A 27,657-nucleotide genomic window follows, 5' to 3' on the forward strand; every position below is an offset into this window, starting at 1 on the left:
GACGCTCATCTTCTGCTTGTCATTATAAACCTGCTTCTTATTAAGCTCTCGTGATATTTTTTTTTTTTAAGTTGCTTTGCACAGTTTTCGCTTCCTCCGGCCAGGGATGAGGGAGCCCAGAGCTTCCCGGAGCCCGGCCGGGTACCGCGGGGCGGGGCAGGGGCGGGGGCGGGGGGCGGGGCAACGGGCGGGGCATCTTCGCCGCGTCCGGCTGCGCCCAGCCGCGGGCGGGAGGCGGTGGCGGCGGCGGCGGCGGCGGGGCCTGAACAGCGCGGGGATTGGCTGCGGAGGGCGGAGACGTCAGGCTCCCGCGGCCGGAGCTGCGGCCCCGGCTCTGCGCGGCGCAGCGCAGTCCGCTTGAGCGCTCACCGCAGCGAGAAGGTTTCCTGTGCCGTCGCGCCTTCCGCCGCCGCCGCCGCCGCCGCCGGGCTTCGCCGCTCGTGCCGGGACGCGCCTCCGCGCTCCTCGCCGCTTCCACCCCCGCGGCCGCCGCTCCTCTCGCAGTTGGCACACACACCATGACGAAAACAGACAAGAAGTCCTTCAACCAGACCCTGGCCGAGTGGAAGCTCTTCATCTACAACCGGACAACCGGAGAGTTCCTGGGGCGCACCGCCAAGAGCTGGGGTGAGCGGGCGGCGGTTGGGCACCCGGGCCGGCCGCGGTCTAGCGGGGACGCCGGGCGGGGTCGGGTGGGAAGGGAAGGCGGGAGGTGGCTCCCCGCGTGGGGGCCCCAGGAGCCACCGCCGCCCGCAGCGGTCTTCGTCTCGGTCGCCAGACTCGAACGCGAGCCGCAGCGGCGGCAGAGGAGTAGCGCGGCCCCATTCATTTCTCTCGGGGCCGACGGGCGGGCGAGGCGGCGGCGCCCGCTGGTAGCCCCCGCCGGTTCCTTCCTCCCGGCTGGGAGCGGGCGCACGTGCAGCCCGGGCCTGCGGCGCCGGAAGCCGGGGACCGCTGCCCCGAGCCCCGAGCGCGTGGGGGCCGAGTGCCCGGCCTCCTTTGTACGGAGCGCGCCGGCCCCGAGAGGCCCTGGCGGAGGCGGCCGGCTGCGCCGAGCGGTCGGGGAAGCTAGACCCTGCCCCACGCCCGGGGAGAGGAAATTTCCACTCCCGCCGCTATCTTGTGACTCGTCCACGCTGCCACCCCAGCCGGTCGGAAGAGTGTGAACGAGTGTTCACTGTGTGGGCTGCACGACTGTGTTAAGCACACAAGCACACGGTATCCGAAAATGCAGTTGAATTTGTCCAGTGAAAAGACCCTTAAAAAGGTCGCTTCCTCCCTAATTCCTTTTTAGTGACACAGGTTTTCTTCCTTACCAACGTGCTTCAATAGGGGAAAGTAAATCCGGTCTTGAAAGGCACGGGTTTTTTTTTGTTTGTTTTTTGCCCTACGCCTTCCAAACGTGTGATGGTTGTATTTGCTAGCAGTTTTCCTCTGCATGGGTTCTTTGTTTTAAAAGAAATATTTAAACCATCCACCAGTGTGGTGCTGCCTTCGGGTGCCTCTTTTTTTTGGAACAACTGTTAACATCTGAATAAGGACTAGTGCTCCCCTCCTTTAAACTTAAGTAAACCTATTTTTTTTCCTTTTGAAAAATATTTTGTTAGTTGGTCATGACAGACTTTTCTGCGTGAGAGTATTTCTAGACTGGAGAACTATTTGAGCACGACACTTTGAAGAGAAGCATGAAGAGTGAATTAGCTCTGACTTAGGAAATAACTGTTGCTGCTACCTGAAATCGGCTCTTCCAGAATAGAAAGGCGGCTTAAAGCCCTATCACAAGTTGCAAGGGGGCCTTGGAGGGTTTTTTTTTAGCCCAAACCCTGCTTCAGAGATGAGAAAAATGAGCCCCAGAGAGGTGGTGATTTTGTTTGTGTAAAATTACATATTCCACAGAGCCAAGAAAAGAACCCAGTTGTCCTTTAATCCTAGTCCAGCGGTTGTATTATTTTACAGATGCCTTGCCTCACAGCATGATAATCACGATTTTTATTCAAATGGCTGGCTGTGGGGAACCCACTAGTGTGAGGAGGAAATAGATCTTGCATTTAGAATTAAATGGGGGGGGGGACTGTAAACAATTATTTTTGTTTTTAGAGTGTACTATTTGCTGAAGGAATATTTGAGTGGTGAAGAGGGATGAATTTGTGTAGACTACCTTTCTCAGTTCCAGTACTAAGTATCTTCATGTTCTGTTAGAATGACATTTCTTTTCTTTTGAATGAAAGCTCCTTAACCTTTGTATTACGTGCTGTTGGGGTAGAGATTTTATTTGGTATCAGAGAATGCAGGATTATGTAAGGGCAGTGGAAGGAGTACAAGTGAAGCTGGGATTAGATTTAGAAGAATGAAGGGAATGGAAATTGTCAGCAAAGAGTAAATTTCTGCATTTATTGTAATAATAGTAAGCCAGCACCGAAAGGCATAAATAGGTGAGAACTATCCGTAATCCTATCCCTGCGGGCGTAAGGACACTCCAAGGAGACGTGGGGGAGTGGTGCCTGTAGGCTGGAATCCAACTGTCAACCCTCTGTTCCCTCAAGCATGGGGTCCACCTGGAGAAGGCTATCCTCTTGCCTTCCTTTATCAGAAAGGCAGTTTCTGAGTGAGTTGCCTGATCTCATTACCCCTGTTAGACACTCAGTAGGGGCAACTCTTTGCAACTCCATGGAGTGTAGCCCATTGGGCTCCTCTGTCCATGGAATTCTCCAGGCAAGGATACCAGAGTGGGTAGCCATTCCCTTCTCCAAGGGTTCTTCCCAACTGGAGAAGTCCACTATGCATATATCAGTACATGTGTGGGCAGACTTAATGCATATAATGTTATTAATTTTTTTTTAACAGATCATACAGTAAATGTTGCTTTATAATCTTTTGAGTATATTGTGGGCCTCTTCCTGTGTTATTAATAAAGATCTATATCATATTTAATAGCTATTCTATTGTATAGTTAGATGTACTTTTTTTTTTTTAGTCTAACATGTATCTTACGTATACATGGGGGATACCTATGGTAATAGAAATAATAATTCCATTTTTTTTTTAAACCAGTGCATATTGTATGTACTGGGCCCTCCTTCCCCCATTCTTTAATCCTTGTGCATTTTTGTAAATTGATTTCCTTGAAATATGTTTCTACTGGTGGAATTTCTGGGTTGCGGATAATCTATGTACCTTTTATATTCTGAAAGCATGTTATAGGTTTTTTTTTTTTCTTTTTAAACCTCATTTGTGCAGATGTTTTCTTTTGCTTTTGAAATAATGAGGGAGGGGATGATTACATCTTTTTTTGAACTGGGTAGATTTGCTGGGCTGCTGGCGTGTAGAGACAACCTTTCTCTACCTCAAGGGTTCTATAAAGACATTCATTTAAGATGTTTCCTGATTTCATCTTTTACATTCAAGTCTTCAGCACATTTGTCCCAAGTGAGGTTCCTTTCCAAGTGCACTATATATTAATATTTAAGAAGCAGTCTTGCTCTTTACATTTGGGATAAAGTGAACATACCTCATGATCCATGTCATTGCCTTCTTTAAAACAGCTGTGTGAGGATTTTGACTAACTTCTTGTATATTTGGCTAATGTGTTACACTTGGTTTCAGCAGTTTCAGAATGCTTATATACATGTACTTTATTCCATTTTCACAGCTTTCTAATGCATACCATGTAGGTGATCAAAGTGTTCCTAAGAGCTGATATCCAGGCTGAAGGTAAGGGCAAGTCAGGAATAGTGAAAGTATTAGTTGCTCAGTTGTATCCAACTCTTTACTAGCCCATGGACTGTAGCCCACCAGACTCCTCTGTCCATGGAATTCTACAGGCAAGAATATTGGAGTGAGTAACCATTCCCTTCTCCAAGGGATCTTCCCCAACCAGGGATCGAATCTGGGTCTCCTGCATTACAGGCTGATTCTTCACTGGCTCGGATTCTTCTGAGCCAGTAGAGCACATCAGGAATAAGTAATCGCCACTTATGAAAATACAGGACAAAGAAAATTTAGCAGCTTGTGGCTGATGTTGCAAATATTAAACCTAAATGCATTATATACAATTAGAGTGAAAGACAGTTTAGAGATCACCTAGTGTTATTTAATTGTAAACAGTGGGCCATGTGTTGAAACTAACGTTTTAAAACATAATGAAATAGAATGGAAAAATTACCAGTTTATTCTGCCTCATGAGTTTATTCTAAGCAAAAATGTCTTTCGGTGAAACTTTACGTATTTTGTATGTTCAGATACCCTGATGTAAGATGTATTTCTTGTGGTGGCTCACAGTCAAAAAAAAAAGCTTGAAAGCCAGTAATACAGCCCTATACCCTCATTTCATAGATGAGACAGTTGAACCCACAGATCTGATCTGTCAGAATTTACTCAGCTAGTGATAGAATCCTTGGCCTTCAGACTCCCTCCAAGACCAGAGGTTGTTTTTTAAACTATGCCGTGAAAATGTCAGTTGCTCAGTTGTGTCCAACTCTTTGTGACCCCAGGGACTGTAGCCCGCCAGATTCCTCTGCATGGGATTCTCCAGGCAAGAATACTGGGGAGGGTAGCCATTTCCTTCTCCAGTGGATCTTCCTAACCCAGGGATCGAACCTGGGTCTCCTGCATTGCAAGCAGACTCTTTACCATCTGAGCCACCAGGGAAACCCGTGACATGATGTCATTTAATGACATCTGCCTGTGGGCTTCTTTGGCCTTCATTGAGGTTCTCTCTCAGTAGATGCTTTAATGTTAATCTAAAACTCAAGGTACTGATTCCAAGCAGGGTCAGGATTCTGGACTAAAACTACTAACACCTACATTTTGTTCACATGCTTCTCTTTCATTGTAGGCCCGTGAGTTGCAGTTTCTTTCGATCACCTGCTCCCACTCTGGGTCATGCGTCAGTAAATGCTCTGCTTTGGAGATCAGGCTCCATCCCAGTCTTGTGTGTTTGACTGTAGGGGAGAAGGCAAGTGTGTTTATTTTCCCAGTTTTGTAAGGTATTCTTTGTCTGGTGGAATGTTGTATCAAAGAAACTTTACCAAAACTTGCACTGTTGGAAAGTAACAGGACTTGATCACCCTGTGGGCTGACTAAATGAAGGTCACGTGGTGGGTGTGGCCGCAGCAAGAGCGAAGGCTAACGGAGCCATCACCTGGCTGGAGGCAGCCCTTCCTGGGTTGATGGTGGAAGGGAGCGTGAGTGTGTGTGTTGTAGTCCAGATACCTGTAATAATAGTGTGGGGCCTGCACAGTTGCTAAGTTGTCTGGCTCTGATCCCAAGGACTGTAGCCCACCAGGCTATGTGGTTACAGTAGTACGCGCTTTACTGTGTTACAGAGCAGCCTCCCCTCGCCCCCAAAATAATTTGATTTCTTTGAAATTTTGAATTTGCAGCTTTAGAATTAGTTTTATTAAAAGCAGCTTAAAAAAACCCTCCTGTCCTTTGTAACATCTTCACTGTGGTGTATCATCATATTTAAAAGACCATTTAACGCTTTTATTTTCCAAACAATTTTATTACAATGTGCCAAAGTACTTGGCAGTACAACTGTATGAAAAGGGGGAAAAAAACCATGTGTACAATAATTTTTAAAAGTGAAGGTTACTCTTGGGGGATATCTGTTCCCCTTCCCCTCCCCCTTTATAGACTTCTAGCATTTCCATTAGGATGAAGCCTCTACTAACCTAGCATTTTTAAAGAAGAAATTGTGTCATAAAAGAACAACAAAATTTACTTTGGAAGATAAATTCATTATTTTCTAATTAGGCATTCATTACATTGATTTTGAAGTAAAATCTGTCGTCTTGGACTGCATAGAATAACCATTGTTAACATTTTCCTATGTATACAGTTTTTTTAAATATATAATAAGTGAAAATGTACAGTTAGCTACCTGGTTTTATCACTTAAAATTTAAGGGGAGTGGTTTTTACTCCTCTGCCTCTTTCTTAGAGGTTGATGTGTTGGGGGTATCCTTGGCGCTCTCCATCACCTCTTTGGCGACCATCCACACACTCTGCTAGAACTTAGGTTTCTGGTGACTTTAGGTATGGTATCTATGTTGGGACTTACAAACTGCATTTCTGGTCCCTAAGGCTTTTTGTGTTCTTATAACCTGTTGGAATCTTTAAAGATCGCCTGTCAGAAATCTTTAGTGGGCTGTTTCACAGCCACCTCTTCATGTAAATCTCTGTTGTCCTCAGGCTCCTTAGCATCATATGCAGGCTATTTGCAGTCTTGGCATATTTCTCTCTTGTCATCTACTATTCTACGTAGTTCTCTCCCATCACTTTTGGGCCTGTCTCCTAGATTCTGAACCCTTCCTTCCTTCACCTTGACCTAGTTACTCAGATGTCAGCTTTGACAGCCTGATCTCTGGTAAACATTTTTGAATCATTTTTTGCCTTGAGACTGTGTCAAGTGCTCCAGTGTATCCAGTGATACCTTTTTCTAGTAGAGCATTTATGCTTTCATAATCCATTTGTTAGGCTGAAGCTTCTTATTCACATCTTACTCCTCTGGAATTCCCTAACACCTAACCTATTGCTTGCACTTAGTGGGAATGTAGTAAAAATTGATTGAATGAATGAGCAGTATTGTGAAATATTCCCAGTCTAATTAAATGTAATTAGTCTTCTGCAACACTTTTCAGTGTGTTTGGTTTTAGTATATGATTGCATAAAGATTTACTCGATATTTGAGCATTTTCCTTTTTTTTTTTTTTTCTACCACACTTGTTGGATTTCATAGTTTAGTGTTCAGAAAAAGTTTCCATTTAACTTTCTCATGGGAGAGTCGGCTGAGTTTGACATGCCTAGGTCGTGCAACTGATTAGAATAACAGAACCAGGGTTATTGTCCGGTCTCCTGCGTCCTGTTTTATTGCTCTGTTTAGCTTCTTATGGCTCTTATGAGAACTTCCTAGAGGCTTTTTCTTTTTAAACTTATCTGCTCTCAGATTTAATGAGGGTTTATTTAATAGTGTCTTCTTCTCCCTACAGGTGCTATTTAACTAGTAATATTTTTGAAAATAATTCTCTGACTTTTAACAACCTCCCCATATCTGTTTAAACTTTGTTACTGAGCCATTGGTGGAGCTGGTGCTTAGGTACAACTTACTCCTAGTATTTGGTGATGCCATGCTAAGGAATAGACCCTTGTCCACAGTGAGGTACTTTTCTTTTGGCAGTTTCTGGCCTGTTGTCAGTGTCTGGCCCGTAAAAAGTGGTCCTTACTCCTACTCCATACGTCTCTAACCAGTCTTTTTCTGATTCTCTTGTTTCCTAAAGTATGTTTCCCAGGCACTGTGTTTGGCTTTGTTTTCTCTTCATTTTCTTCATCTCAAAACAACTGCAAAAATTGCTGACAAATTTTACTTCTTGGTTAACATCTCTCAGATGCCAGTTGCTTCTTGCATATCCCACAAATCTGAGAGTGAGGCTTAGACAGCTCCACTACCTTATTAATCAACTGATAAACAGAGCTCTTTCCCCTTCTTCCATTGGAGTTCTGAGTTACTTCTGTGTTTGCAATTCTTGAAGACAGTCACTAGGCACAGTCCTACTTCCGTAACATTTTTAGAATCTCTTGGTGACCACAGCTCCTTACCACTGCTGCAGTTAATCCGGGAATGAATTTACTCTGACCTTCTCGCCACTCACTCACCTCACCCCACCCTGCAGTATCTTGTGAACACACACACATTCAGAGGAAGCCCAGGGTGCTTGTTTTTCCTGGCATTCTTAATGCTAACCACCTGTTGCAAATTGCATAGCCCTTAACATTCCCACCAACCCTGCCCCACTTTTTAAGGATCTGGTAGTGTCTTTTCTTGTAAATTCTCTGATGAAAAAAACTTGAAGGACCAGATGAATTGAAGATCTTTTTTAACTTTCTCTCAAAATTGTTCCAAGCTTAAATGGGGCCATTGGCTTTCCAACCTTTATCTGCTGCTGAAAAAGAAGTGTAGTGTTGTTGACTGGGGAAGGTGGGCTCTTAACTTCTGGTGCAGTCCCAGAAAGATCCTGGGCATCAGTTGGAATTACTGTGATCTAAACTAGTACAACCGCCCTATTTCAGATTAATTTCTAAGGCTGCAGCTTTGATCAGGGTACTCCCCATATCCCAGAAGTGTTTGGATCCCCACTGCTTTCAGGTTTAAATCAGTTCCAGATAGCCTGGTATTCCAGGTGTATTACATGTTGGCTTAGAACTATATTTCCAACCTTAAATAATCTGTCGTTTTATACCACATACCCCACATACCACTGTGTCATAGCCAAATGGCTATATCTAAGGCCCCTGGGCCTAGAGTGCCCTGCTCATTCCCTCTCCCGTGCCATTCACTGCATCGTAAATTCTTCCCTGATTCCTGCATCTAGGGCCAGCTCTGCCACAAGCCTTCTCTGACTTGCCCAGATGACAAGGATACCACATTATCATCTGTGACACCTAAAAACTTTGTACCCTGGATCAGAGTTGTTTATATATGTTGCTTCTACTAACTGGATGTTCTCACGGAGCAGGACTTGCAGGTGCATGTAGCCCTACAGCATCTAGCACATAGTAAACACTTAAGTTTTCTTTTTTTTGATAAATTGTCATTTAGTCAGTTTCCACTTGTGATTCACCTGTTTGTTGGGCTAAATGAAGTTGAGAGTATTGTGGATTAATTGACATAGCTCCATACTGTGAAAGTCTTGTTTGTGGAGAAACTTGTTCATAATTCCCCTCAGCTTATCATGATTCTTTATATTCCACTAAATTTCTAATTCATTTTGAGTTTCCAGATAGGGCATTATAGTCAAAGTGAGCCTATGGGCCATATGTGTTTTTACTTGATAAGTTTAGAAGTTTACCAGTATACTGAGATGATCAGACCTAGGACTCAGAATATAGACCTGAATTAGAATTCTACATCTCTGTCTAAGCTTAGATAAGTTGTTAAAAAAAAAAAATCTTTTGGTCTCAGTTTCTTCTTTAAGGGAAGAGCTGCATGAGATAGTTTCAGGTGTCACTTTGGAATGAAAAACAAAGCCTTTTGAACTGGAGGCCGCAAACTTTTTCTTCAAAGGACCAGGTAATATTTTAGTTTCTGCCAGCCAGGCAGTGTCTTACAACTACTCACTTCTGCTATTAGTAGCTTGAAATGGCCTTAAACAATATGTAAACTAGTGGCCTAACTGTGTTTCAGTATTTTATTTACAAAAACAGGGAGCAGCTGAGATTTGCTGAGCTATGCTTTAGAAGTTAGTGGTCAGTATAGGCTAATCCAAGAAAACTGAATGGGGTCTTAAATGTGTGAACTCTTGGCTTTGTTCTTTTCATATAACAAAAGTCACTTCATTATTTGAATTTTTACAGTGAGTGGTCAGTAAGTCCACTCTCATCCTCAGTTTCTTCCCTGGGTAATCACTGTTACCTATGATACTTTTTAAAACATATGTGGCATATCCTTTGGATAAAAGTCTGACAGTTTCCTACAAAAGAAAATATACACTTACCTCATGCCCCAGCAGTTCTAGATATTTAGCCAAGAGAAATGAAAGCATATGTCCACAGAAATACATGAAAATATTCATAGTAGCTTCAAACTGGAAACTGCCCAGGTGCTCAGTAGAATGGATAAACAAACCAGTGTCCACAAAGTGGAATACTACTCAACAGTCCCCCCCAAAAAAACAAACTACAGATAATGGAAAACGTGAGTGATTCCTACAGTTAGGCTAAGCAGAAAATAAGCTTTACTGAAGAGAAAGTACTATATCATTTCATTTCTTTGAAATTCTAAATCAAGCAGTACTTACCTATGCTGGAAAAAAGCCCAGAACAGTGCCTGCCTCTAGGATGTCCTGGGGATTGACTGGGAAGGGGCATGAGAGAACTTTATAGCGTGATGGCAATGTTCTGTATCTTGATAGCAGTTTGTATCATAGAGGTGACTGCATTTGTCAAAAATCCATGTTACAGTACTTTGGAGATTCGTATATTTCACTGAGTGTAATTTTCCCCTCAGTTTTAGTTAATATGCATGTTGAAGTGTTTCAGGGGTTAAGTGTACTAACATCTGCAACTTGAAATGCCTAAAAAAATAGATCGTAATTATTGAATAGATAGGTAGTAAATATGTAGAATCTAGGTGAGGTTTATGCCTGTTCACTTAATTCTTCTAAAAATTGTACTTGTTTAAATAAATATTATTACAAATTTAACAATCTTTTATACACTGTTCCCGACCACTTATCCCAAAGTATATTGAATAATCAATCATCATTTCCTCACTGATTTGAAATGCCAACTTTTTTACGTGCATTTTACATGGATCCTTTCTTGGATATTGTGTTTTGTTACTAATCTATATCTTTGTTCCTTTGTTATTATCACACTATAATATGTAAGCTCTATGTAAGCATTTGTAAAATAAAATATAATGTGTGAGACTTGTGTAACTACTGGCTGTTTAGTTTTGGTGTCTGGAGGGTGCTAGCCTTATAAAGATTTAGGTAATGCATGGAGCATCCAAAAGAGATAGCTTATGTAAAGAAAAAGAATCTGTTTTTTGAAAATTGGGAGAACTAACTAAAACCATTTGGATGTGGTATCTCTTTTAGGAATAGAGAGCTCTGTTAATTGTTTTGTAAAAACTTCTGATTTGCAAATGTTTCTTTTCTCACAAAATCATATATTTCATTTATTCTCTAGTTTACTAGTTGGAAACTGGTTTTATTGATCAAATTAAATGCATTTGTTTCCATTAGCTTGTGATAGTATCTTAAATCTCTCTTACTTTCCCTTAAATTTATTTTAGTCTTGAATTTAAAACCTGACTTTTTTTTGTTAGTCTTGGGGTTTTTTTAGTGAGTTCATATAAAGCTATGGATTTTCCTTTTTTTTCTTTTTTTTTAACATTTATTTATTTATTTGGCTCTGCCAGGTCTTAACTGCGGCATGTGGGAACTAGTTCCCTGACCAGGGATCAAACCCAGGACTCCTGAACTGAGAGCATGGAGTCTTTGCCACTGGGCCACCAGGGAAATCCCTGGATTTTCCTTGTGTTCTGCTTTGGCTGCACTATTGTTTTGTATTTTGAATATTTCATGTTTTGTTTTTTTAAGTCAAAGGTTATGTAGGAAGTCCACTTTGTAAATTTTTGTTATACTTTCTTTGTTGCACTGGATTAGTTTTTTCCTCAAATATTTGGTAATTATTGGTTCTCTGCACCTCTTCTTTGTATTTAGACTTTCCTGTTACAGCATTCAGGGATGAGGCAGAGGTACCCAAGACCTGGTTGAGGTATGGAGATTCCCTCCACTCCTTGAGATGTTTATCAACCCATCCAGTACCTTTGGCCAGTTTTTAAATCCCAGCCCCCCCCCCCCCCCCCCCGCCATGCTCCCTGCTCCTGTGAAAGAGTAGATGGTTCTGCTGCTGTTGGTAGCTGATGGGCACCAGGGTGGGGCGTGTGTGTGCATGTTTAGTTGCTGGGCACCAGTGGGGGGTGTGTGGGGGCGGGGTCGCGAAGTTAAACTCACCTGGCTGCTCTTGCTGTGGAGTCCTCTAGTCTTTGGCCCAGAGCGCCCTCCTGGTCTCCATTTTGGTGAGCCAACTTGCTTTTTTCTGGAAGTCCTTCTCTGATGAAATCCTTTCCTTCCTCTTCCTGTTAGAGACAGTTAATTCTTTCTCTTTGTTTATATGTCTGTCGCTTGTAACTGGACTCTTGGAGAACAGGAACAGATACCTTATTCCATGTAAATTTTTGTCACCTAAAGTAACACAGAATGCTTGCATGATGCCCTTAAGAGAAAGGGAGTTTTGATTGCAAAAGATAATAGCTTGAGGCTCCCAGGGAGAGCAGACCAGGTAAGGTGCCACATGGAGAGGTACTGGTCTGGGTGTTTCTCTTATTGGTAGGTTAATCTTAGGCAAGTTATTTAATCTTGTTTAATATTTTTTATACTACCATATTTTTTTTTATAAATATATAAAATTTGAGTGTATGTGTATATACACACATGTATTTTTAATTATAGAAATAGTTCGAAGGCAAAAAGAAGATTGGGGCAGCACAGGATGAGATGGGTTAGATAGCATCACAGACTCAGTGAACATGAATTTGAGACACCTCCAGGAGACAGTGGAAGAGCCTGGTGTGCTGCAGTCCATGGGGTCACAAAGAGTCTGACCGGACTTAGCGACTGAACAACAGCAATGTGCTAAATTAGTTTAAGAAAATTCTTTCAGTTAGGAACAAATGATTTTTAAACAAGTGGTCCTGGGACAGCAGGAAATTGATATGCAAAACAATGTAATTGAATTCTTTCTTTGCTGTTATTCAGTCGCAGTGGTTTTGGAGCCCAAGAAAAGAAAATCTGTCACTGCTTCCACTGCGTGCGGGCCTCCCCCCCCCCCCCCCACCCAAGCCTATTTTATTTGCCATGAAATGGAAATGATAAGACCAGATGCCATGAACTTAGTTTTTTGAATGTTGAGTTTTAAGCCAGCTTTTCCACGCTCATCTTTCATTCTTATCAATAAGCTCTTCCATTCTTCTTCACTTCCTGCTCTTAGAGTGGTAATATCTGAGATTGTTGATATTTTCTCCTGGCAATCTTGATTCCAGCTTGTGCTTCTTCCAGCCTGGCATTTTGCATGGTGTACTCTTCATATAAGTTAAATAAACAGAGTGACAGTATACAGCTTAGATGTACTCCTTGATGTACTTGCCAGTTTGGAACCAGTCTGCAGTCTGTTGTTCCACATCCGGTTCTAACTGTTGCTTCTTGACCTGCACACAGGTTTCTCAGGAAGCAGCTAAGGTGGTCTGGTATTATCATCTCTTTAAGAATTTTCCACAGTTTGTTGTGATCCACACAGTCAAAGGCGTTAGCATAGTCAATGAAGCAGAAACCCATGTTTTTCTGGAATTCTCTTGCTTTTTCTATGATCCAACGGATATTGGCAATTTGATCTCTGGTTCCTCTGCCTTTTCTAAATCCAGCTTGAACATCTGAAAGTTCTCGGTTCCAGCTTGTACACCTGGAAGTTCTTGGTTCTCCCTTCTTCATACCATGTACAGAAATTAACACACAGTGGGTCAAAGATCCAAACTTGAGCTAAAACTAAGAATTCTTAGAAGAAAACATAGCTACAGGTCTTTTTAACTTTGGCTTAGGCAATGGTATCTTAGATATAATACCAAAAACCAAGCAACCAAGGAGAAAAGTAAATTGGACTTCCTTGTGATTAAGAACTTTTCTCCTTTAAGGGACACTCTCATGAAAGTGAACAGACAACCCACAGAATGGGGGGAAATAGTTGTACATCGTGTATATGACAAAAGACTCATGTCTGTAATGTATGAAGAATTGTTAGAACTTTCATAAAAAGGCAATTCAGTATAAAAATGGACCAATGATCTGAATAGATAGTTCTCCAAAGAAGACACAAATGACCAATAAGCTCATGAAAAGATGCTCAACATCATTAGTCATTAGGGAAATGCAAGTTAACCCACTAGGAAGTATTGATAAGGATGTGAAGAAATTGGAATCCTGCCAGTGGGAATGTAGGATGTTAGAGCTGCTTTGGAAGACTGTCTAGCGCTTAACTCAAAATACTAACCAGGGTTACCATATGACCAAGCACTTCTACTCATAGTGAATGAAATGTGAATTATACCTCAATAAATAGCTCCTTATAAAAATTTAAACTTACAAAGGACTTTAAATTTGTACTTGTCCATGTACTTGATTTTTTAAAAAAGTTTTACCTGCCTTTGCTTTAAAAAAAGGTTTTTTAAAACTGTAAGCAGGTTGCTAATTTATTTACCCAGGGTAAGTTGTTTCTTATTGAAATTCTCTGGAAATAAGACATAGTCTTTCTGGTATCTAGATAACTAGAAAGTTTGAGCAAGAAGTAGGGAGTCAGATCACACAGTCTCGAAGTGTGTTGAACGAGTGTGGATTGTCCAGGCCTTGAAGCCTGATGACTTCCCTTGCTCACATTAACCAGCACTGAGGCAGGCGTGGCACATTTATTAGGTCCCCTCTGCCCTGCCTGTAACTGACCTGTCATGACCTAGTCTCTGTGACCCCATGGAGGGCTGTTCTGTCCATGGAGTTCTCCAGGCAAGAATACTGGAGTGGGCAGCTATTCCCTTCTCTAGGGGATCTTCCCCGTCCCAGGGATCAAACCCAGGTCTCCTGCATTGCAGGCAGATTCTTTACCATCTGAGCTACCAGGGAAGCCCTCAGAACTAAAGATTAACTGTGTGTTTGCTATGTGCTCATTTGCTTGTTGCTTTTATAAATTTCATTTATATTATTTTTCCTGGAAATTGAAAATCAAAATTGAAAATGGTGTGATAAGAATACTTTTAGATGACTTTAAAGCACTGCTAAATAACTAAACTCTTAGCACTTCTGTGTTAAATTTTTCCAGTTTAGTATTGACTTCATCAGTTGACAAACTCCTGTGGCCTCAGACTGTCTGTTTTTGTTAAGTGACATTTCGTGGGAACACAGCCCCCACTCATTACATTTATGTATTTGTGCTCTGGCCTGCTGGGTAGAGGGATTTATCTGTTAGTTCCTACAAAGAGCCATATCTGAAAGAATGGTTTTTCTCCTGTATCTCATTAAACCAGCTTTTGGGCTTTACCTCTTTCATGTTCCCTTACAGTAAACTGATCACTTCCTTTGTTTTTCTGCAGCAGGACTGCTCTGTGTGGTAGGGAAGTGCAGCTGTCTGGAGGTGAACATACTGTGCTCCTTTCCTCCTTCTGTCCTTTCGCTCCCTGTTTTGGCCTCCTGGTAATTGGGGCAGTGGGAGGATGGGGAATGCCAGTCTGAATTAAGATGAAATTGCTTTAACTGTTTTCCCCTAACAGTTTTCTGGCCTACAGGTAACAAATGAAAGTTATCTAGCTTTTGCCACAATCTGTTTGGGGTCACAGGGTCTTTTGAACATCACAAGAATATTGTACAGCCACTCCACAGAGAAAAATGGATGTATTCAGAAATGTATTATTATAGAAGTCTTAGAAGCTCTGAAGTTCATCTTTGCTGGGAATGGGTGAAGGTAAAGGGTCCATAGATCCTAGGTTAGGAACGCCTGCTCTAGCCTTTCTTCAAGGACAAATATTAATAAACAAGTTTGTGTTAAGACTGGAAAATAAAGCTGATGTTAATTCAGCTCTGGGGAATTAAGTGTTCTTTACTGTTGCCATACCTGGGAATTAATTGAATATTTTTTGATCGGTTTTTAAATGTTTAAATGTAAATGTATGACGTTAACAATGTATTGTAGCATATAATCTTGATGGTGACTACTTACGATGTTAGATCTTTGAATATAGACATTTGAGAAGAATAATTCTAGATGTTCACAAACGAAATCACTGGCTTGGGATAGATTTTAGTGTTTCCAGATTGTGAAGAAAAAAAGGTTAGGCCCTTTATGTTGAAACTTGTGTGTGCCAGCTCTTGCTTCGTGCTTAGCAGTGGAGTTGTCAAGTCCCACGGGTCAGAGTGCCTGTTCTGGTCTTGTCCTCTCTGCACATTTTTTGCATGAGGCTTCCACTCAGCCAGTATTTCCTAAACTTCATTCATTGATAACCATCTTCATGACTTGCCTTCTCTGCATGCTTAACTCAAATTTATGCAGATAAATTTGAAATACAGGGTTGATACGCTCATTCTTTTGTTTGTCACATATTCATAAAGGGAGTTTATCCAACCTAAAATCATCTTCTGTCTTTCTAGAGGGCATCAAATTCATTTTGGGAAACACTGCCTTATGTGCTGGGATTTTCAAGCTCTGATCTTGAATCAATATGATCTGTGGAAGCTGCTTGTATTTGGAAGTATCAGAGGAGAGGAGGGGATCACAGGATGGGTGGGTGCCGCCTGCTGAAATACCCCTTGCTTGGGCAAATTCATAGTGTTTGGAATATGAAGATACTTGGCTGTGTGCATGGCAGAGCTTGGAATCCTAGCCTTGCGATGGTTGGTTTGCTTTTTCACCTTGGCCTCGTTACACACAGGCAAACACACACAATGCGTACATCTTCGAGTTTTATGAGTTTTGTTTTCTTTTACAGGTTTGATCTTGCTCTTCTACCTAGTCTTTTATGGGTTCCTGGCTGCACTCTTTTCATTCACAATGTGGGCCATGCTTCAGACTCTGAATGATGATGTTCCAAAATATCGTGACCAGATTCCTAGTCCAGGTAATTATGTTGTGATTATTATGGCTTCTAACAAAATTGGATTATATTTTATCTTCTCTGGAAGTCTATATTATAGAGCAGGTAGGAGATGTTAAATTTCAGAGTCAAATAATGTGAAAGTTTTAATTTTGTTTAATATTTACATGCTGATATTAAGACCTTTAATATTTACATGCTGATATAAAGACCTTTAATATTTACACAGTGATACAAAAACTTGGCTGATAAATCTTGAGTCTTTTGCCAAGGGTAAGCAGAAATAAATATTGAGAGTTAAAGTAAAACCATATTGATGAATATAGTTATGAGTGATGTTTATGAGTATTGAGTAGCAGTTTCACTTTGCCCTGAGTAATTTACTTATATATATTTCAGCTCTAGCTTGGGTTAAAGCATTGGTCTTATAAAATACATGCTTTATGGTTTTAATTGCTTAGTATGGAAAATTATAAGAAGTATTAAATTATCTATTAATAGAGAATAAAATGAGTGTGCACTTAATATGTTTATTCTCTGTTGATTGTCTTATGGAAAAAAAATTCCTCTAAGATACTGGAGAATGTACTTTAGTACAGAAAAAGATCTTGACTAGAACACTTACTTAAATCACGTTTTCTCCCTCCCATATTTATTCCTTTTAAAGTTTGTTTTTGAATGCCAGCTCTGCCTTCATTGTTGCGTATGGGCCTTGTCCTCACGCTGCTGGCAGTTTTTGTAGAATTAGGTAACAATAAGGCACAGAGCCCCAGTATTGCGGATTCCCACAAATATGAACAACTTCCTGAGATTGTAGCGAAGGGATGGCTCTCCGTGGAGGAGTACAGTTTGGCAGCAGGCAAAGTGGGCACACAAGTCAGGGAAGATGGGAACCTACAGGAGGTTTCTGTCCTCACTGTTTCTGTTCCAGCTGTGATTTGCCCCCCAGGGCCATTCTGGGGATATTTTCGGTTGTCACAGCTGCAGGCGTTCTACTGGTGTTGCTGAACATCCCTGCAATGCATGAGAAAACCCCCCACAAGAAAGACTCATCCAATTCAGACTGTCATTAGGACCACGGCTGAGGAACTCTAGTCTAGATCCTTGCTCACTGCATGGACTTCTCAGCCATAGCAGCAGCGAGAATGAACCAGTTTCCCCAACCAGTTTGTTCTGACAGCTTTTTTCCTTTGTCTGTAGCTGATTTTTATCAAAATATCATGAACAACTCCGTTAGTCTTTATGACCATGTATCTAGAACCAGCTTTATGCTGATTTTTTTTTTCCTCATCTCTCATTGTAGCCCTGTTTTCTTTCTCCCTACATGAATTCTAAGATAATTATTTCTTTTGCTGCCTTACTATTGATCATAAGCTGATATATTTCAGAAATATTGAACCATTTATAGTTGCATGAATAATATAAGCAGTAAAGTGTGTTCAGTATACGTTTAAGTATATAGTTTTAAACTGAGTTCCTTAAATATTCAGAAAACGTGAAATGAATCAGAGGTTTATAGTTTTGCCATGGGATTTTAAATTATGTTACCTCACAGGATGCAAAGATAAGTGCAGCACGTTAATACAACCACGCTGTGGGTGTGTTGTTGTTGTTCAGTCGTTAAGTTGTGTCCTGCTCTTTGCGACCCTGTGGACTGCAGCACACCAGGCTTCCGGCTGTGGGCATAACCCCCAGAATACCAGATCCCTGAAGCCCTGATTTATGTTTAAGTGTGCGTAGTTAGCTCCCAAAGAGAAGCTAAAGTTGTGATCATCTAAATCCAAGTGATCTGATATGTTGAAGTAGTAACTGAATGCACAGTCTAATTGGAACTTTTTTGTGTACATATGGAGTAAGACTTGCTCTGCCTTTTTGAAACATTGATTGTTTCATCATCATTGGCTAGCATCAGATTGAGTTTAACTCAAGAGCCTTGCAAATCAACGCAGGCAAACATTTAGGATTTAAAAGACATAGATTTGATCTAATATGAATTAGATGTCTGAGAAATTTTAATGAAAACTAAAATAGCCTTGGTTTTTGTTTATCTTCAGATTTAACATAAGACTTTTATGTATAGTAACTGATGTATGGGGAATGTTGAGTGACTAGTGAAAAGTTTAGGATTTTTTTATTTTAAGCCTTTTGTGAAAGACTTAAAGTAGATCTAATGCTTTTAGATCGAGGCAAGCTTAAAGTTGGAAGCCTGATTGTGTTTGTTGCAGATAAACATGCTTACATTTTCTGTTAATAAACTCATGCAGACATATTCTAGAGACACAGTTGTTGATTGCTGATACGAAATTGTTGGTGGTTATATGCCAATTCAGTATGAGAGAACTACATTTTAGTTACAGAGCAGTGTTTATTATTGAAAGAAGAATATTGAACTATAGATTTTAAATTGTATAGTCCTCTTTCGTTGAATAAGGTTCGCTTTCTTTATGAATGTTTCCATAGAGCTGTGATTTCAGTGACAAAAGTGCTTAGACTTCGATTTGCTAAAATTTTCTCCATATTAATGACAAATTGGCAAACCCTAAAAACACTGAATAGAAAATGAATGTAGAAAATACAAAGTAAAACTTGTGTCTTTTCACTAAGGACCAGAGCAGTTCTAAGATTCAGAGGTGGTTTCTAATTGGCATTGGCTGAAGTGACATTGAAGACTTTGGGATTCTTTCCTTTTAGATGTCTTTTTGTAGTCAGACATAAGTGGGGAGTTCTTGGTGGTTCTCTCAATCTACCTGTGAACACAATGTCCACATAATTTATTAAGACCTTCCTTTTTAGAGATAAGAGTGTAAGGAGAAGGAAAGAGAGAAGGGAATTTGCTACAGTTAATTTCCCCCGTTTTCTCTTATCTCTTTAGGACTTATGGTTTTTCCAAAACCAGTGTCTGCGTTGGATTTTTCATTCAGCCTGTCTGATTCAGAATCCTATCAAGGGTACATTGATGACCTTAAGAAATTTCTAAAGCGTAAGTATGATTTTTTAGAGTAAGGTAAAAGATTTTAGTTGTTACAGAAACTAGTACCAAATTATGATTACTTTAAAAAACATTGTTCTTAGAGTTCTGCCTTTATCTCTCTCTCTGCTAAAGAGAGGACTGGGAAGGAGAATTTATGATTATTCATGAGGAATTTATGATTATTTTATATTCTAACTTCTGGAAAGCATGGAGGTCTAAACCTAATGGGTAGTTGATTTTATTTATTTATTTTTTAAATCTACCTTATATAAAAAGTACATGAGTAAGTCCATTGAGGCATAACATTTATACCTGCATTAAATCAAATAGCATTTGACCAAAGAGCAAAACTATATTATAAATCTTGTCTCTTAAGTATTTGGGTCTTTGGAGCCAAAGTAGTGCTTGTGTGAGGACAAGGAATGGTGTTTTATCACTAAAAAAAGTCTTACCAGTTGTGAGTTTTTCGAAGCGACTAATTTGTAAAGCTTTCGAATAGCCCAGTTTTCTCTGCATTTTGCTTTCCACGAACTCTGTGGTATTAGCATTTGAATGAATAGGCAGCTCTTCCTCAGCCACTCTCCCCTGTGGTTGCTCCTTAGAAGGTGTAGGACCCCATTGCCAAGATTACTGATGAAGCTCCCTGTATCACCTTCTCCTTTGCTGGTGTAACTTGCCCTATTTGTCTGCCTTTTGGGACTTCCAGTTCACCAACCCCTTTTATTTTATTCCAACCTCTCCACTCTCAGCTTCTCTGCTGGTCAAGCTTATCAGTCCCATAGTTTTTCATTTCAATGTTATAGAAGCTAGTACTCTAAAATCCTTTGCCTCTTAGTCCATTTGCAAGTCGAAGAAGCCGTGTAATTCCTAGATGGAGCCCTTCCTTCCAGCCTGCCCTCTGAGAACTAAGTAACACTGTGAATACTTGATCACCTCCCTCAAATGGCCCCAGTCTACTGCCTGGAAGACCTGCTGAAATTCTCTGAAGGGATTATTTCCAACCTCTACTCAAAACTAGCTCCTTACCTCCCCAACCCTTTAACGCACTTTCTTCATATAATCTGGTTTCCTGATTCAAGAGAAAATAGAAATACTCAAGAGGAGACTCGCCAGGTTCCTGCAGCTGTGATATTCCTCTTGCTCTGGCAAGGGAAGCTGCCCTTCCTCTTCTCTCTGTCCACCTGTCCACTCTCGCTGCCTCAGAAACATTGTGCTAATTACTGATCTTGCTCGTATACATTTAGCTTCTCTGTTGGATTCCTTCAGTCAACATGCAAAAATCCTCAGCTCCCATCTTAAAAACCTTTTGAATCCTGTACCTTCTAATAGCTACCTTCCTAAATCTCTTTTCTTTGATAGTTAAATATATACTTATTATTTAAATAGAGATGTTTTGTGAAAGCATAATTCATGGTTTAAAAAACAAATAGTAAAGAAAGCCCTATAATTAGGACAGTAGTTCCCTGCCCTACTCCGTTCTAGCTGCAGTCCTGTTTGATGCTTTATTCAGCAGAGAAGGTGCTTTTTGTGTGTATGTTAAGCACTCTAATTTCCATCAGTGAACAAATGAAAATTTTCTGAGTTCTGGAGTTTTTATGACCTAGTGGTATGTTAGAAAGTAATAAGTGCTGTGAGGGAAAATAAGGCAAAGAAAGGAAATAGAGTTAAGAGAATCACAATTTTAAACAGAGTGGCCTGGGAAGGCCTCACTGAAAGGGGAATGTTTGAGGAAAACTCTGAGAATGAGGGAACTAGCCATGTAACTAGCAGTAGGTGGGAAGGCCCTGAGGCTTACAAGGTCCAGTGTGTTAAAAGTTCGTCAGGGAAGCCAGAGGGGCTGGATGGAGTAAGTGGGGAGAATGTACTAGGGGGTTGAGGTCAGGGAGGCCTTGGAGGCTGTCGTTCAGTTCTTTGACTTTCACAGCGAACAAGATGGAAGTTCTTATGCAGAAAATAACATCTCATACACTCAGGATCACTCAGGCTGTATTTTGAGACTAGATTCTAGGTGAGGAACCAAGGAGGCTAGTCAAAAGCCCATTGCAGTCACCCACGTGAGTTGGAGATCATGGCTTGGAATTGGAGCATTGGAGACTGTGAAAAATTATCTGATTCTGGATATATTTTCAACAGGAAATAACTTAATGCTTTTGAACTTTTTCTTACAAAATTTTTCTTATTTTTTTAATTTAAATTTTATTTGTTTGGCTGCATTGGGTTTTAATTGTGCACACAGGCTTAGTTGTTCCACAGCACGTGGGATCGTAGTTCCCCAACCAGGGATCAAAGCCGTGCCCCCTGCACTGCAAGCTGGGTTCTTAACTTCTGGACCACCAAGGAAGTCCCCTTCTTATCTTTAAAAGTTTTATATTCCTGCTAGTTCTTGATTTACCACTTTTATACACTGTCTTTACTTCCTTTTATGTTAGATGAGGATTTTGCTCACATGCCTCAGACGTCCCCCTGTTCTCAATTCAAAAGTAATTGAACTACTAAGTTATTTTCTTTATTGGTTGGCTTTTTATACTTGTCTTTACATTACAGTCTACCATCTCTAGAGACTTCTTGTCTAACTTATATTTGTATATTGTCATATGAGGTATTCTCTTAAGTCCTTTTTGCTGCAAAACTCCTTCCTAAGTCTTTCCCATTGCTGCAGTCTGCACTGGTTTCTGTTCAGGCATCTACCACCCAGCTATCATTTCGGGACTTCATTTGATCACTTTTGAATTGGATTCACTGTTTCTTGGCTCCTGCTTTGTTATTCTTTATTTACTCTCTAGTTTTGGTGGCATATGTTCTCAAATAACTTTGTAAGAAAAGATACATGAATACTGTTCCATGGTATATATACCACTGTACTAGTTAGCCATAAAAAAGAATGAAATCTTGCTATTTGCAACAACATGGGTGGACCTTGAGGACGTGATACTACATGAAATAAGTCAAACAGAGACAGACACCAAATGATCTCACTTATGTGTGGAATATAAGAAACAGAACAAACAAGAAAACCAAACTCAGATCCAGAAAAGATGTGGTCGCCAGGGGCAGCAGGAGGTGGAGGAGAAATGAAAGATGGTCAGAAGGTACAGTCTTCTAGCTATACATGAATAAGCCCTGGGGATATAATATACGGACGGCATAGTGACTGCTGTTAGCAATACCGTATTGCATATTTGGAAGTTGCCAACAGAATAGATCTTAGAAGTCCTCATCGCAAGAAAAAGAATTTGTAACTGTATGTGAGAACAAGATATTAACTAGATTTACCATGGTGATCATTTCACAATGTATACAAATAATTTAAGCATTCATTGTGTTGTACACCTGAAACTAACGTTATATGTGGATTACATCTCAACTTATATTTCAGTTAAAAAATTTTAAGGATACATGGAATTTAAGTTTTTAGTCCTTTCATTTCTGAAAATAACCTCATTTTGCTTGTATTGTTCGTAGTTTAACTCAGTATAGAATTTTATCAATAGTTCTTTTGTGTCTACATTTTTCTGTTCAGCAGTGTTTGTTTTTTGTTTCTGTGTTTAATTATATTTCCTTCAGTTCTAAAATTTTGTATTGGTGTCAGTCTCTATAATGTCATTTTGCTGAGAACTTGATGGGGTCTTTCAGAATAAAGACTTGGGTCCTCCAGTTGAGGAAACTATTGTTCCTTGAAATTTTCCTCACCTCACTTTTCTGGTCCTCTTTCTAGAACTCTTCTGTTAGTTGTTGGGTATTTGCTCTCTTGTTTTCTCTCGTTTTGTATTCTTATTTTATTATACTGGGGGGTTACTTTCAGATCTTTAATGTTCATCACCCCCCCCTTCCCTTTTTTTAAACTTTGAATTGTCATTGTTTTTCTTAGGGATGCCTTTCTCATGTTTAGAAGATAGAGTCTCCTGTTAAAAGGATACATTATCTTATCTGGGGTTTTTCTCCTATAAATACTAATTAGAACGTAACATTTATCTAGTTCAGATGATCCCTCTCAGGTCTTTCCCCCGCTGTTTACCTACACCTCTGTGTCTTCCTTTAGGCTTTCCTGGAAAACGTGGGGTTCTCTGGTTGCTCTCTGAGAAGGTGGCCTTTCTGTGTTCCCATCAGGCCCCGCACAGGGACGTTTTCATATGCTGACCATTTATCATCCAACTCCTTGCACTTACCTAGGTTTTGTGTAGAAGTGGAAGTTGGCATCATACAAAAATGATCCCTGATGAACTGTACCAAGAGAGTATATACAGGAGAGGCCCTTGGGGGCTACTTGTGTAGGCCTTGAATATTTTCTGCAGAATTGTGCCAGAAAAATAAAAAAAGGAGTGATAAATGTCAGTGGCTCTGTATTCTGTTGTAAAAGTTTACCCCATTCCCCCTTACCCCAATACCTGAGTCATTCTTGGCTTTTAAATTGGTACATGGCCCCAATTACCTAATTTTTGGTAAATAAAAGAAGAAACCAAAAATTTTGACTTTTTTTTTTTTTTTTAAAGGGTCAGCCACTGGTCTGGGAGCTAAGATCCCTCAAGCCTCATAGCATGACAAGCAGGCAGAACAAACAAATTTTTAATAAATAGATAAAATTAACTACCTGGGCTTCCCAGGTGGCTCAGTGGTAAAGAATCTGCCTGCCAATGCAGGAGATGCAGGTTTGATTCCTGGGTCAGGAAGATTCCCCTGGAGAAGCAAATAGCAACCCACTCTTAATATTCTTGCTTGGAAAATCTCATAGACAGAGGTGCCTGGTAGGCTACAGTCCATTGGGTTGCAAAGAGTCAGACCTGACTTAGCAACTAAACAATGACAAAACTAAATGTGTTTACTTTGAAATTTTGGTTCCTGTTCTGGTTGAATTCATTTTAGGTGACTTTTTTCTGGTACCAGTTACACCCACGCACTGACTGACTGTGAGGCGTTGTGCCACCATGTCTTGACTGTTGATTAGTGAGTGTCTTGCAGTAGCCTAAGCTCATTCAGGGCAGGGACCACAGCAGACCTGCTCACTGCTGTGCCACTTTTTTGTCTAACACCGTGCCAAGTGCACAACACACATTTGAAAATACTGAGTTGTCTGCCTCTCCTTTTTCCCCACCTCCAAGTTGTAACCATTTTGCTCCCCTGTCACTTTGAATCTGTCTCGTTACCTCCACCTCTGCTGAAAACATCATTTGGTAAGCTAACATTACCTTACATGGACCCCTTTACTGATCAGCTCTGTTGCAGGCCGTTTAGAATATGGGTTGCTGAATATAGAATATAGCTCCGTGTATCTTTAGGCCCTTCGGTTATGATTTTATTTAGCAATGTCTAAATAAGCTAAATAAGGGCGGCTTCCATGCCTTTTTATTTCCTCACCATTTTACCTTTCGGGCATCGAAAGCATTCGGATAATGTTGTAGCCATGGCTGGTGCCCCCTAATGGTGACAAAAGAGATCCGTCTGTCATCCAGTTTGTATTGAAATTAAATAAACTGCAAAGCACTGGATAGTTGTTAGAAGTTAAAGGAACAGACTTAACATTCTTTCCCTAAAATTTCCCGGTATGTGGCATGTTGTTTTGTGTTTGAAGAATATTGTCCAAAGGGTGATATAGTTCTGGTTGTGTTTAAGGTCCTTTTTGACTGATCTGTTCACACATACATATTTCCTTTTTAGCATATGGCTTAGAAGAACAGAAGAATCTCACAAATTGTGCCAGTGGAGCCTTTTTTGATCAGAAGGGTCCAGAATACACAGCATGTCAGTTTCCTCTGGCCTTACTTGAAGCATGCAGTGGTGTGGATGATCCCACGTTTGGCTACCAAGAAGGAAGGCCTTGTATTCTTGTGAAAATGAACAGAGTATGTACAAAATTTGTTGCTGCCGCTTTTTTCTAATTTCCTATTAAGCTGACAACTGTTTATTCAGTGCTGTTTGATATGGTGGTAGCTTATAAGGCTAGCCGTGATTTGTCCTTTTGAAAACCAGTACAGAAAAAAACCACAGTGGGTTCATAAGTTAGTCATAAATTAGGGAGTAACACAACTTCAGCTTTTCTCTTTTGGAGCTAGCTACACACACACACTTAAGCGTAGATCAGGGCTTCGGGCATCAGGTATTCTGGGGGTCATGGCCACAGCACGGTTGTATTAATGTGCTGTGCTCCTCTTCGCATCTGGGCAGTAATGTAATTTAAAATCCCTTGGCAGATCTGTAAACTTTTGGCTCATTTAGCTTTCTCTGAATAGCTTTATAGTATACGTCTATGTAATTAATAATAAAAATACAGATAAAATTGTATTAAAATGAGTGCAGCCAGCATTTTGCTATGTTGTCCAGAAGAGGTGCCTGAATTGTATAAGCACCAGCAAACCAAGAAGCTAATAATATTCTCTATGTCTAAGTAATAGTGTCTTGGGGTCATTGTGCAAAAGGAAGGTGTTTTCCTTGCATAATGAAGCGATTGCCTAACCCTGTGCCTTGCTACTGTCTAAATGTACTGCAGAGTTGTGTTCCAGTCCAGGTAACCTGTTGAGGCCTGCATGGTCTCTCCTGAAGAGTGAAATCATTCCTGGTACATTTATTCAGAGAATAGGCAGGTTCCTGAACAGGTGCAGACCTCTCGAGTTCTTGAGTATACACATCACTGAAGTCAGCATCCCTAATAAAGCTGAAACTGGAGTCTTCTGAAGCTGGCGCTCCTAGATGAGGAGTTTCCCTTAGGGAGGGCCAGCTAGATGCTTAGGTGTCCAGCTGTCTTCCCTCCGGTCTGTCCTTCCCTTTCCTCTGTGGACGATGACAGTTCTCTGATTATCCCTTAGCACTCTAGAGATCCTTCTGAAACATTGCCTGACACATGGTAGGCACTCAATAAATGTTTTAGCTAGACTTAAGAATTAAGGTTAAAGTGGAGGTGAAACCAACGGCAAGGTAGGTGGGCAGGGAAGTGGGAACAATGTGAACAGCTATTTGAAGGGGACCCCTACTTTCCCTAGAAATGGTAGGGAGCTCATACATACCACATACTGTTAAATAAATAAAGTAGAAATGAGTTTTCATAGTCCACACAAGAAATGGTCCTCATAGTCATACATAGTTGACTAAAGGGACTGATTGGTCCTATCTTTAAAGTGGAGTATCTGTGGAGACTTGATTCTAGAACTACTGAGGACACCAAAATCTGGGACTGTGCAAGTTCCTTTTATAAAGTGGTGTAGCGTTTGTGTATAACCTGTGTACATCCTCCTGTGTACTTAACAGCATCTCTCGATTACTTACATTTAATCCAGTGTAGATGCTGTGTACAGTAGTTGTCAACACACAGGAAATTGAGTGTTGCTTTTTGGAACTTTGTGGAACTTTTTTGCTCAAATGTTTTTAGTGTGTGATTGGTTGAATCCACAGGTGTGGAACCCATGGATAGGAAGGGCAAACGGTAATGTGAAATAGGTGATCCAGCTTTTAAGATGGATTGAATTTATTCTCTTTAACAGGAATGCCTTTTGTAATTGCTGCCTCCTAGGAGTTTCCTCACAAAACCTAGATTAATGGAACACTTGTTCCCAACAGAAAACCAAGAGAAGAAGCTCTGGTACCTTCTCCCATGGCGCCAAACTTCCAAGTTTATTTTCTTTGCCAGTATGTCCACTGAATGAGGAGGGTCTGAGACTATAGTTGCTGATAGAGGCGGAAGTTGGCAGGCTTGACAGGAAGATATCATCAGGCAAATGGGAATCAGTACTTAGATGCTGCATAGGAGTGTGGCAGGGCATCAGATCCCACTATAGTTTGTTCCAGAGTCATTGCAAGGGCACAGATAGTTAATGCTCTTGAAATTATTATTTAGGCTGTGACACTACTTTTCTTTGGGGGAGAGTACTTATATTTTAAGGCATTCACATTAAAATGCATATAAATTATAAACTAAAATGCATATAAATTCAAAATGTCAAAAATCCTCACAAAATACATGGATAAATATCATTCACACAGTTAGTTATATCAACTACATACATGAAAGTAGCTTCATTACATAGAGCTGAATGGTCCCATCTTTAAAATGTGATTCATTCAATGTATGTGTTTTATAGATCTAAAATACAGTAGGGTTCTGTAGAAGCCTTATGGAAACATGGTCAGGTGGTGACCTAACATATTTTCATGAAGAACAGTTACTTCTTTTTTTTTTTCTTTTTTATTTATTTTTATTAGTTGGAGGCTAATTACTTTACAATATTGTAGTGGTTTTTGCCATACATTGACATGAATCAGCCATGGATTTACATGTGTTCCCCATCCTGATCCCCCCCCTTCCATCTCCCTCCCCAGAACAGTTACTCCTTGTATTATGCCTTTGCAGTGCTTATTTGCGTTAATGATGTCTTTATATAAATAATGATATGTAAAGATTTCTATTATTTTAAGGGGAGCAAAGTACAATACTGTGTTTCGGTCAATTTTTTGATAACTGACTTAATTTTCTAAATTGCCCCAGTACTATAATGAGATAGATAATTGGT

The 27,657-nt window shown here is 40.5% G+C and overlaps 1 protein-coding gene across 1 annotated transcript in view; it reads left to right on the forward strand.

Moving 5' to 3' along the window:
- The first annotated feature begins 290 nt into the window (after positions 1-290).
- The window catches only part of ATP1B3 (ATPase Na+/K+ transporting subunit beta 3), a 34,632-nt gene continuing 7,265 nt past the window's right edge, over positions 291-27,657 (forward strand). The window contains exons 1-4 of the mRNA XM_043874569.1: positions 291-627; positions 16,087-16,215; positions 19,064-19,171; positions 24,815-24,999. Coding sequence (XP_043730504.1) covers positions 519-627; positions 16,087-16,215; positions 19,064-19,171; positions 24,815-24,999 — 531 coding nt within the window. The 5' untranslated portion in view covers positions 291-518. The remainder of the gene's footprint in view (positions 628-16,086; positions 16,216-19,063; positions 19,172-24,814; positions 25,000-27,657) is intronic.

This window comes from Cervus elaphus, chromosome 19 (assembly GCF_910594005.1).
Source record: "Cervus elaphus chromosome 19, mCerEla1.1, whole genome shotgun sequence".
Taxonomy (NCBI): domain Eukaryota; kingdom Metazoa; phylum Chordata; class Mammalia; order Artiodactyla; family Cervidae; genus Cervus; species Cervus elaphus.